At 33.6% G+C, this 12,011-nt stretch overlaps 1 protein-coding gene across 2 annotated transcripts in view; it reads left to right on the forward strand.

Annotated features, from left to right (window-relative positions):
• Positions 1-12,011, forward strand: part of TBC1D22A (TBC1 domain family member 22A) — a 189,268-nt gene that overhangs the window by 24,926 nt on the left and 152,331 nt on the right. For both annotated transcript variants that reach the window (XM_075492382.1, XM_075492373.1), the window contains exons 5-7: positions 4,672-4,742; positions 9,908-10,036; positions 11,587-11,649. In XM_075492382.1, coding sequence (XP_075348497.1) covers positions 4,672-4,742; positions 9,908-10,036; positions 11,587-11,649 — 263 coding nt within the window. The remainder of the gene's footprint in view (positions 1-4,671; positions 4,743-9,907; positions 10,037-11,586; positions 11,650-12,011) is intronic.

The raw sequence follows: 12,011 nt of genomic DNA on the forward strand, positions 1-12,011 counted from the left end.
ATCCTATGTTCTTCCAGTGCCTGTCAACTCCTTGAGATGAAGAATAAGGGAGGAGTTTATTGGGGTACCACCAAATTCCTTGGAGTTATGTGTATAAGCATGCTTCTGTGCTTCCTCCACCCATGCATATTTAGGGTGCAGAAGTACTGTGAGCTTCTTAATGTTTTTTGAAAGTATATGTTGTTGCTGCTTATATTTTGCTTAGAGTCTAATATATTACAACTCTTTTTCCTGGTTTTATATACTGTATACCCTTCATATGTATCTCAAAAAGCTGTGGAAGAATAATATATTTCTATAGTAAGTTGCCAAGTGAGACAAAAAATACTCATTTTATTTTTACAATACAGAGAGAAGTAATAGAAATAATAGTTCTATTCAATAACTTTCAAGCTAATGGTTAAAAACACATGGATTTTATATTGTAGAATGAGAAAACTACTATAACATTACATATGATGTCTACTTGCTTCATAAGATAAAATACTTTTCTAGAGTGGGACAAATATTTTAAAAAGAGAATATAATGAAAGAACAATCACATTTACAAATGCAAACAAATTTGAAGTTTTTAAAAAAAGTTACAGGTAAAAAGAGTTACTATAGTTCATTAAGCAAAATTGCCTAAGTTACAAAATTAATTTAGAATTAACTTGGGGTTAGAATTAACTCGCTACTTAAGAGAGAAAAAGCATTCTTTCAACAAAAACTTCAAGATAAAATTTTCTTGTGAGAAGTTGTTATAGCAGGACAACTGTGTTCAAAGTTAACTAAAAATAATGAAGACCATATGAAAAAAACCTTGCAAAATTTGCTGTCTAGACTTCATTTTTAGAAGCCCTATCAGCAGTCTGGTGTTTGTAAGTTAACAATAGAAAATAGCCCAAGCTGTAGGGAGGTAATGTAACATCAAGAATAATTGCATTAAAGCATATATTTTGTCATTAATTCTCCTGTATTTAAATGTTGTTTGGTGATATTCTGATCCTCTACAATAGCTTGTCTTTGTGAAACTGAATAGAATTTTATTTTTCTCATGGCAGTTCTTACAGGCTTTAGATTATAGAAGGGTAATGAACATTTGGACTGTATGTAATTTTTTTCCTTTCTAGTGCACGTTCGTATATGTTAATTTTAAAACATCTGTGATACAAAAAGTTGTCATTAAATTTATTGTTACAGTTTGGTATAAGTAAGAAAGCATCAATCTCTGGGATTATTCTGAGATAAAGAACAAAAATGAGGTTCCTTTGAAAATATTTTAAATAATTATTTAGACTTTATTTTTTTTTAAGCTACAGTTCTGTTTTAAAGATGGTAGCACTTTTCAGTTAATAATTTAAGGTTTTCTTAACTATACAGTGAATTCTGTTGGCCAGCAATGAAGACAGGTGTGGAATTTCAGTTGATGATTTGAGGAAAGATACAGCTGAAATATATAGGGATAGGGATGAGGGCGACAGAGGAGGAAAATAAGGAAAAAGGAAGTCTGGAGGAGAGGGTGAAATGGACAAATGGGACTGAGGAGTGACCTGTAAGTAGGAACTAAAGATTAGGAAATTAGTGGTAGAAGGGATGAAGGTTTTCTTTTGGTTTTGTAGTCATGCTACTAACAAGGAACCTTGGTGTAAGAGTGAATTTTGTCATTGTTACTACTATTTTATATGTAATCAGTAGGTGCTCCTTCTGAGGTCCCTCTGTGCTTAAAGAAGGGGAAGTAAAGAGAGTTGAGTGCCTGGCCGGTATCTAGATCTTCTCTGAACCTAAAATGGCTCTCAATCTGCCAGTTGGGGTTTCCCTGACCAAAGGTCCCTTGCATTTTTTGTTTTGGAGTTGGGACTGGTAAAATGAGCTTAAATTTGCTTCTGCCTGATAGTGTATGTTTTTATTTTCAGATTAAAGAGCAGGCAATAATCTGCCTATGCCAACTCATGAAGAGGGAGGGGAAGAACTGGTATTACAATTTTTGTGCAAAGAATACTTGCTGTAAATGATCAGCATGTTGGATGGGGATGGACTGTAAATAAGAAAGAAAAAAAAAATGTTATCAAATATAGTAAGTGTAGGTATGTTATTAACTCCGTAATATATTTAATCTTACTGTTGTCATAGACATGATGGATAAGGTACAAGTACAAGAAAATACAAGGCTGAGGAATCTTTTGTTTGCTGGAAATCAAGTCAGTTCATATTTGGTGTGTTCTTATACTTTTTCCTTTAGTATTTGGTATTCTGGTCTTTGGATTGCCCAAGGTATACGACTGAATTTATCTTTGGTCATGCTCAATCTTCCTAAATGGTTAGGTATTCTGCTGTTTTGGTACACTTACACAGTAATACATGTCTAAATATAATTTGTACTGACAGAAAAAAAACTTAGGTACTCTTGCTTTAACAAGGTGTCACCTTGGCGTCCTTTTATTTCTTCTCCTATAGGAAAGTTATAAATTAGTTCATTTAAAAACAAAACTACAGCACAAACCATGTCTTTAAGTCAAAAACATATTAGGAGATGTATTTTTTTTTCCATTTTTTTACCCGTGTCAGTGTATTTTGACTTTTTCAGGGGCTTGAAAAGTTGTAGAAAAGAAAAGCTTCTATTAATGAAACTTGCTTTTGTCAAATATAATAGTATTTTAAAGCTTATAGACGAAAGACAGTTTCATTGGTGTTATAAGAAAGTAATCCTTTTTCTTTAGACTGGATTCAAGACGTGTGATAGACACATTCACTTTGATAGGATGGGCTTTTAACATCTTGTTTCTTAAGATCTGTTCTTTTTCTCTGCTTTTCTGAGTTTCTGCTGTGTTTTGATCCTAATGCAGTATCTGGTCACAGTTTTGCTTGGATTTTGGTGACGTAGGCTCACTGTTCTAAGTGACGTCTCTGTGCAGACGCTGTTGTCTTGGCTGAGCCTGCTTCTCAAAGTGAGAGGGAAAACATAACTTGTTGAATATGTATATCCAGTACTGTAAAGTTTTTCTTACTTAACAATTTTTGGTAAGCCCATGTCTGTTTGAAATAGTCATGAGGAATAGTCATGATTGGTTTGAAGTGACGACCCTGAAACCACTCATCTACCTATGACAATACCAATCTTTCATTTCTGCCTCCTGCCAATTTTCTTCTCTCTGCATTTTCGGTAAGAAAAAGAGATAGAAGTATGAATTCATCCAGGTGGAATTTTTTTTGCCATGATTTATTTAACTTCATATTAATGCTGTCATCTCATTTTAAGACAAAATGGATTTTGCAAGTGTCATTTTTGCTACCATGTATCTGCAGTAAAAATAGGACATCTTAATGATCAGGTAACTTCATACTGCAAACTCCAGGTTACCAGAGTTTTTTGTTTGCTTTAGTTGATGCTTCTTTGAGAAACTTTAATTGCTAATTAAGATTTTTTTTTTTTTTGCATTAACTATCTAGCATCAATACACTTTTTCAATCAGATTGCTTTTTCTTGGAATATATTACATGTTTTTTAAATATTGTACTGGTTTCAGTGGACTATGTTTTCATTCCTGGTTAAAAATAGTTTTAAATGTGTCTAGAAATAATTTGCTGTATGATATAATACCACACCTAACATGATAACTTGCATTTCTTGATATTATAGATGCACATTTTCAGAGTAGTAGAAGGAAGGTGGGGCTGGAGGATGAAGCCGGATGTTGCTAATAGGAGTCCTTGTCTTAACAAAAAAATAAAGAGAATATACATCTATAAATGGCCAAAGTCAGTCAGTTGTGGTATCAACTCAGTTCTATTCCGATTACTTTCTTCTGTGCTTCACTTTCTTGGGGTGGGTAGGTAGACAGAATGTTTTTAAAGTCTTTGTCGAAGTGTAGAATTTGGAAAATATATGCATATGATAGAGACCAAATTTGCTGGAATATACATAGTCCAAATATATATATATATATATATATATATATATATATAAAATTAATTGGAATAAGTCTATACAAAGTAAAATGTAGAATTTTGTTGTTCTGTATTCTTTAGCAGCTTGATAATTTAAACTTGTGCAATTTTAACCCATATTTTCTATTCAGAGTAAGAAGAGAAAGAGCTACAAGTAGATAACTCATAGAAATATTGTTTGTTAGGGACACTGTTAAGCACATTTTGTCTTTACATTTTCCATGATTTTTCTATAATTTTTTTCACATGATAAATAGTTTTCACAAAAAATGTGTGAAATCCCACAGATTGGTTTAGCTGGGTATGGTTTCTGACAAGCAGCTTCCAAGAGAAAGGAGTACAACATGAAGAATGAGAATATGACATGGGATTAAATTCCAGCATTCAGACATAAAGTATCATTCTGTTTCTGTAACTGCAAATCTCATTTTTAATTAGGATCTATGTAAGCATTTTATACAGTAAGTCTGAGTATCTCTTGCATGTTAATATAAGGCATGTATACTAAAAGGTAATGCTGAGAAATACTCCAGAAAGTTACCTATTATCATAGGTATCCGTATGGATAGTAATTTTCCAGTATTTCATTAATTTCTTAGAATTGCCATATAATTCTGATTTCACTGGATTTTATAAGACGACGTGATCATTGTTGTGAACAACTTTGTGCTAATTTGAATATATCTGTGTATATTAGTTGACAATACTTTCCTTAGTTCTCCTGAAATACTTCTCTTTTAATAGAAGAATTACGGAAATTGAGTTGGTCTGGCATTCCCAAACGGGTTCGTCCAATTGCATGGAAGCTTCTTTCAGTAAGTTACATTTTTTTTTTTCTTCTTCCTTCGCATTTAGTAGTAATAGTTTTTTCAAGCATTGCAAGTAATTTTGCTTGAGTTGTAATCCATCAGTGATACTTGAAAACATTGTGTTTTGTTGCAGAATTGTAATGAAAGTTCTGTTCTTTTGCTCAATTTCAAGATTAATTTGTCAAATTGAAAGGAGGAGAATGAGAAGTAGTAGTAAATCATGTCAGCTGTATATCTTTATTTTTCAGCCTGGCTTTCTGTGATGAAAGGCTTATGTGATAACAATGGCCTCTTTCAACCAATTTTGATGGAATGGTGGAGAGTTCAAAGACAAGTACGTTCTTACAGTTGTGAAAACAGGCACACAGTAGAGGAAATGAAGCCTATCAGTGTCTTACGAAAGGCTTCATTCTGACTGCACATTAAAGTAACTACAAGAAAGGATTAACACTGTACTGAGGAAAAGCTGTGACAGGATCTTACCTGGTTTTTGGCCAATTTTTCTGTAGTAGTTTAAGATGAACAAATCTGAACCACTGTGATCAGTTACCTTGTGGCATTGGCTCTCCTGATGTCAGACCCATGAGTGAATTCAGGGAGACAGGCTAATTAAAAAGCTAATCACTTTTTTGTAGTGTGAGTTTTTGGCTGGCTGAGCTCTCTGAACTTTGCCCAGTGGTCAGAGGATTTTGCAACGGCAGTAGGTTGACTAAAATACCATGGAACAGCACACAGAGCTGTTTCAGTTGGGCATCAAAGACAAGCTTGCGGGAATCTGGGATTCGTTGGGTTTGGTGTTACAGAACTGGATTTTTTTTAATCTCAGTGTTTGCACTATATTTAAAAAGGTTCTTCTGCAAAAATACAATGTATTTCTCACAGGAGTATTTTTCATGTCAATCTTTTCAGCTATAGTACTTGTGATGGCAAATGGTTGTGCATTTTAGCTGTTGTTTGTCTGCCTGTGGTTGGGAGAAGAACTTGTGAAGATGTTTGTATTAAAAAGAAGCAAAAATCTTGTGCTGTCTACTCTCCAGAGGCTGTGAAAGACACTTTATCAGCAAATCTTCATGCATTTAAGAACTGTTTAAAATTCTGAGTTATACACACAACAGTTTTAACACTATTGAATTTTTCAGAGTAGACTTAAATAGCTTTGCTTTTTATAGAATAATTCAGTGGGGAATGCAAAGTATTTACTTCAGATTGAGACTGATTTTCAGTGACTGAAAGAGTCTCTCTTGCTGATGAGTTATGCTAAATGTGCAGCTTTGTTCCTTCTAATGCTAAATGCAGATGCAGCTTCGTAATAGTGGATGTTCAAATATCCTGCTGTAATTGAAATTAAACATGCAGTGTACAATTTATTTTAGTTCTGTTTCCAAAGTTGTCTGAGATTTTGGTAATGAAAATAACATTTCTTTTTTTTCTCTTTATGTTTAGGATACCTGTTTTAAAACACTCAAAGTTAAAAAAAAAAAAAAAAAAAAAAAAAGGGCTAACTCAAAATTGACTTTGAAACACAGTAAGCTAAAGCATAAGGATAGGTTAAGTTCTGAATCACAGTACTGACACTGAGGTTTAGAGAATTGAAATTATGCAAAAGTTAACTGCAGTCACTTTCTTACTTTCAAGTAAGAGCATAGACTTTCTGTGAGCTTCAACTTCATTCCATAAGCTGATTTTAGTTTAGTATTCCTGAGATTACCAGTCTAGAGAAATTCCTAAGTATAAAGTTCCCTTGTTATGTTGTTTTAAGCACTCCAGTTCATGATCCATTCCAGTTCAATTCTTATTTTCAGCTGTCTTGTCATACCTCTGCAAAGAAACTGTCTTCAGGTTACTTTACTTTTCTTTACTTTAAGAACAAATTTTATTTTTTTGAGTAAGAGACTTCCAAAAGTATGGTGTAGTGTTTTGGTTTTTTTTCTTTTTCCTGTCACAGTATAGCAATATTTTGAAAGTTCTCAGCTTTCCTTATGTAATTCTTACCATGATTTTGTATCTACTAAGTGGTCCTCAATTAATAAATTTTGGAAACCCAAAGATGACTTAGTAATCGGTACGTTTCTATACTGGAAGGCGGCAGCTTGTTTCATCTTCTTTCTGAAAGGGGAAAGAAGAAGTGCTTTGAGTATTTGTGGTCATAAACTCCATGATGCTTTTTTCTAATGGTAATTAATTTTTAAGTCGCATTAGTTGTTTAAACATGTTACCTACTGCTAATGTACATCCCAAGTAAGAGGGGGTAATGTGATAATCTTTTGTGCTATAAGGTGTACTGGGAGCTAGTGGGGAAATAAGCATACAAAAGCAAAACTATTTTGGTTAAAGATCAGTCGCAAAACCAAAAAAGACCAGAAAAACAAAGAAAGCAAAGCATAGTTTAGAGCTAAATTGAGGCTGGTTGTGTTTGTTCTGGAATTATTCGGAAGTCTTACTTGAAAAGCCCAAACTGTGACTTATTTTGGGAACTGAGTGCAATTGGTAGTATCTGAAGCAGAGGGTGATTGTCTTGTTTGTAAAATCAGCATTGAAGTTGGAATTTTTAAAATATGATTTAAAAAATTGAACAGTTGAGATTTATTACATAGTCAGAAGGTTAATAATGTTAACACGTGTTTGTTGAATACAGTTTTTCAAAGGGAAAGCATATGAAAATCAATATAATGCTCAGAGGCTGTTGATATTAGGCATGTCTATTGGTAACAGTATATAAAAAAATTACATGATTTATTTTTAAAATATAGCAAAAATGTTAGGTGTGCTGTACCTAAACAGCAAGCAGAACTATTCAGGCTCACTTCTCTTTTGAATAACAAAAATAAAGATACGGTTGCAAAAGCCTTTGGAGGAAATTAATGAATAAACTCATTAAACTCTCCACCAATTTATTCCCTGATGATATGTTCAAGCCTTTCCAACTTTTAAAAATAAAACCTAATTTGTAAAGTGAACAGGAAACAAGACATGTCCAACTGAAAGATTACTTCAGTCTTTGAAACTGAATAATGGCAAAAAGACTTGCTGAGACAATATTGGTATCCTTTGAACAATCACATTTGATCTCACAAATGAATTCTTTTCTTAATGGAACTAAGATATCCTACAGGAAAAAAAAAAAAACAATTGCTGAGAATAAACGGGAGGCAGAATTCAATATTTAACTTAATACAAAACACTGGAACAGGATATTAAATGTCAGACTGAGTCTTGAGGCAAAAGTTAAGCTGGTGCAATTTAATGTACCTGGAGCCAGACGCAAATCAGTACATCCTAAAAGATATGGTTTTGCCAAAGCAAGTACCTCTTAAGGTATCTGGAATGTAATATGGTTTGTACTTATTCTGTTGTCATCTTAAACTAAGAAATTAAAATATATGGGAATAACATTTTAAATGGTTTTAATATAGAGATATTTTCAAAAATCTATTGATGTCTCAGTATGGTGTGTATTATTTTATTTTTCTCTAAATGTTGAGCAAAACAGAACTTATAGAAATGGGATATGGTGTTGGATTGTTGCAGGAGAGTAATGGAACCTGTATACTTATTCTTAGAGTGTTTAATTTTATAGTATAATTAGCAATTTTAGCATGTTAGGTTTACCCCTTCCATTTTTGCTTGTAGTGTTTAGGACTGAATAAGAAATGCATTTAACTACATTTTTGTAGTTAAATGCACAGCATTTTATTAGTTAATTGCAGTGGCTATGGCTCATTCTATAAGTGCAAATACATGCTGTACTTCTAGTATAAGATTTTTTGATGTTATGAGGAATTTTTTTTTTTTTAGGGAAACTTAAATCTAACCTAAATTTGATTTCTCTGTTTTACTAATTACCATTAGTATGGTAATAGCTGTTATTGTGGAAGGAGAGCTTTTGTAATATTGGCAAGAAATATTTTAATTTGAATTGACTAGTGAATAATACGATTATTAGATTTTTTCCTGTATTGTCTTGGATGTCCAGATCTCTTCCAAAGCCTTTAAAATGATTCTTATACAAAGTATTTTTTCAGGACTGCCATATTTTTATGTGTAAAATATGAACTAGCTTTCTTTTTTGCAGTGTTATGGGATATTGGTGTTGATCATTTGAAATCAAGCTGCTTACAAGAAAGCATTAACTATTTCTGAACATTCAGGAATCTTTTTAGTTAGCCAGTTACATGAAGAATGGTGTTTCTAATAAGTGTACTTTATTAAGTGTTCAGCTAATATATAACATTTGTCATATTTCCTTTCGTAAAATGCTGAAATAGTAACCTGAACTTGTTTTTTAAATGGAAAGTAGGTTGAGAGGCCAGAAATGGGGATCAAACAAGACAAAAGAAGAAAATGAGTGGATTTTTTTTTTTAAGATTGAAATTCTCAGAGATATATATATGAATGAGTTCAATGAAGAACCATTCAGATATGTTGTGTACTTAATGCAACACTGTATAATCCTGCATATCTGACAGACTGACTTAGTGTGTCCATACCTTATGGAAAAAAAGATAGTATTTATAAATTGCTTTTGGGAAACAACTAAGGAAATGTATAGCTAGTGTTCTTAGATCTAAGAGCCCAGTCACTGGTGCCATTGAGTCTTTTTCTGTGATGAAACTTTTAATAACCTGTTGAGATGAAATGAAAGCTTGAAATTATTTTTTTTTTCTCATCTGAAACAGTGAAATAAAGTTGCTAGAATGTTTTTAAAGCTTTTGAATTAATACTCCATTGTGTTACAAGGTTAACCATACTTTAAATGTATTTGCTAATGTATATCATTCCTACTTGAAGGCAACTGAGATAATATGCATTTTGCTTAAAAATTTAATAAAATTGCTCCAGCAATGGCCACATAGGAATGCAGAAATTAATGAACTCATATAGCATTACATTTATCTGAACTTATTTATTTGAGCTTTTCTCTTCAGAAGGCAAACATCATCTCAAATTCTTGATGAGAAATTGCTGCTGATTGTAGTAAGTTGTTTGTATCTGAACTTCTATATCAGTTGGAATGACTAGAAAACTGATTTACTAAAGGATTATTCAGATCCACGTAGGACTGCATGGCACTACATCAGTTTATTAGCTTTCCTATCACATGTATTCAAATGCCAGCGGTGCTTTTTGTGAGGCAAAGAGTAATATCCTTTTCATTTCACTGTTGTTTTCAGGGCTATCTTCCTGCAAATGTGGACCGAAGAGAAAGCACTTTAAAAAGAAAACGCAAAGAGTATTTTGCATTTGTTGAACAATACTATGATTCCAGAAATGATGAAAATCATCAAGATACCTATAGACAGGTAAAACACCTGTTGAAGTGACTTTTACCTACAGGACATCTGCTACAGAATTTAGAGATTCTTTTTGAAGTTTGCTACTGTTTTTCTCTATTTCTTTAATCTTACTTGATAGACAGCTCTCTAATCAATTGTTTTCCTACATTTCAGAAGCAAAAATATGAAATATTTTGGTCTGAAATTCAAAATAGTGGATTTCTTTTAATGTCAGCTTTAGTCATGCCATGTGGCGCTGCCATTCAGTGCTTCCATGGTTTTCTGTTTCAAATTAGTAGGGTTTTCAATCTTTCATCTCCTGCTCAGACCCTCCTTCAAATGAGTGAGGGTGGTACAGGGAAAGTATAACAGTGACTGTTTCTTACTGGCCCCATATTTCTGATTAAGAAATTGAAACTGTGTATGATGAGCAATAAACATAGGCATGTCAAACTTTGTTGCCCGCCCAGTAAACAGATAACTTTTCTTCAAGTTTTGTATTAAAATGAATAGTTTGTATCACTAAATATAGACTAACCAATCCTACTACAGAAGAAGCTGAGATCTTTCTTTCAGCTTTAAGCCTGATTTTTAGTAGCAAGAAGTATATATGATAGTGTCAACTGAACATGTCTTTACAGTAGTAGTAGTATGTATTTACTCGTGATTACCCTGAGGTAATGAGTATTGCCAATATGACTATAATTCACAAACAATCAAAATGTGATATAAGGATCCTAAAATGTGAAAACAAAGTATATGTTTTTTTATTATGCCTCATTGATAGATTAACAATGACTTAACGATTTGGCTGTATGTTTTGAAATACAGTAAATCCACATTATTCCAAAAATAGTGATTGTCGTGGTTTAACCCCAGCCAGCAACTAAGCCCCACACAGCTGCTTGCTCACTCCCCCCCTCCCCTGGTGGGATGGGGGAGAGAATGGGAAGAGTAAAAGTGAAAAACCTCGTGGGTTGAGATAAAGACCGTTTGATAGGTAAAGCAAAAGCTGCGCATGCAAGCAAAGCAAACCAAGGAATTCATTCACTCCTTCCCATGGGCAGGCAGGTGTTCAGCCATCTCCAGGAAAGCAGGGCTCCATCATGCATAATGGTTACTTGCGAAGACAAACGCCATCACTCTAAACGTCCCCCCCTTCCTTCTTCTTCCCCAGCTTTATATACTGAGCATGATGCCATATGGTATGGAATAACCCTCTGGTCAGTTGGGGTCAGCTGTCCCAGCTGTGTCCCCTCCCAAGTTCTTGTGCACCCCCAGCCTACTCGCTGGTGGGGTGGGGTGAGGAGCAGAAAAGGCCTTGACTCTGTGTAAGCACTGCTCAGTGGTAATGAAAACATCCCTGTATTATCAACACTGTTTCCAGCACAAATCCAAAACATAGCCCCATACTAGCCTCCATGAAGAAAATTAACTCTATCCCAGCCAAAACCAGCCCAGTGATACAATGGGTTTATAACTAACACTGTAAAACCATAGGATTGTTTTAACTATGGTGTTGTTTGAAAAGTGTGCTGTTGGTTCCTTTTACAGTATTCTTCTTTCTGTCTAATTAGATCCATATAGATATCCCACGCATGAGTCCTGAAGTTTTAAGGCTTCAGCCCAAGGTAACGGAGGTAAGAATGATATCTAAAGAATTTTTTTTTAGAAATAATTTTGTTAATGACTCTGATATCACAGCATTGGTTATTCATTAATTTGACAATACTTGCTATTTTGACTTCAGAACTAGCTTAAAGTCCAAAAAATGAGGATATATAAGGATAGGCGAAGAATAACAGTGTAAACATAAGTAGTAAAAGGAAAGGCACCTCATTAATCTCCTGCATCGAATCTGTCGTTTTTTTCTTCGGTCTTGTGCCTTTGAGGTTTTTTTCCTTTTTTGCTTTTTGTATTTTTTTGTTAATAATGTGTCTTTGAAGTAATCCAGAGCATAGTTCCCATGGTTCTCTGTATCTGTCAAAATCATTCAAAGTCT

The sequence above is a fragment of the Mycteria americana genome, chromosome 1, assembly GCF_035582795.1.
Source record: "Mycteria americana isolate JAX WOST 10 ecotype Jacksonville Zoo and Gardens chromosome 1, USCA_MyAme_1.0, whole genome shotgun sequence".
NCBI classification, from domain to species: Eukaryota; Metazoa; Chordata; class Aves; order Ciconiiformes; family Ciconiidae; genus Mycteria; species Mycteria americana.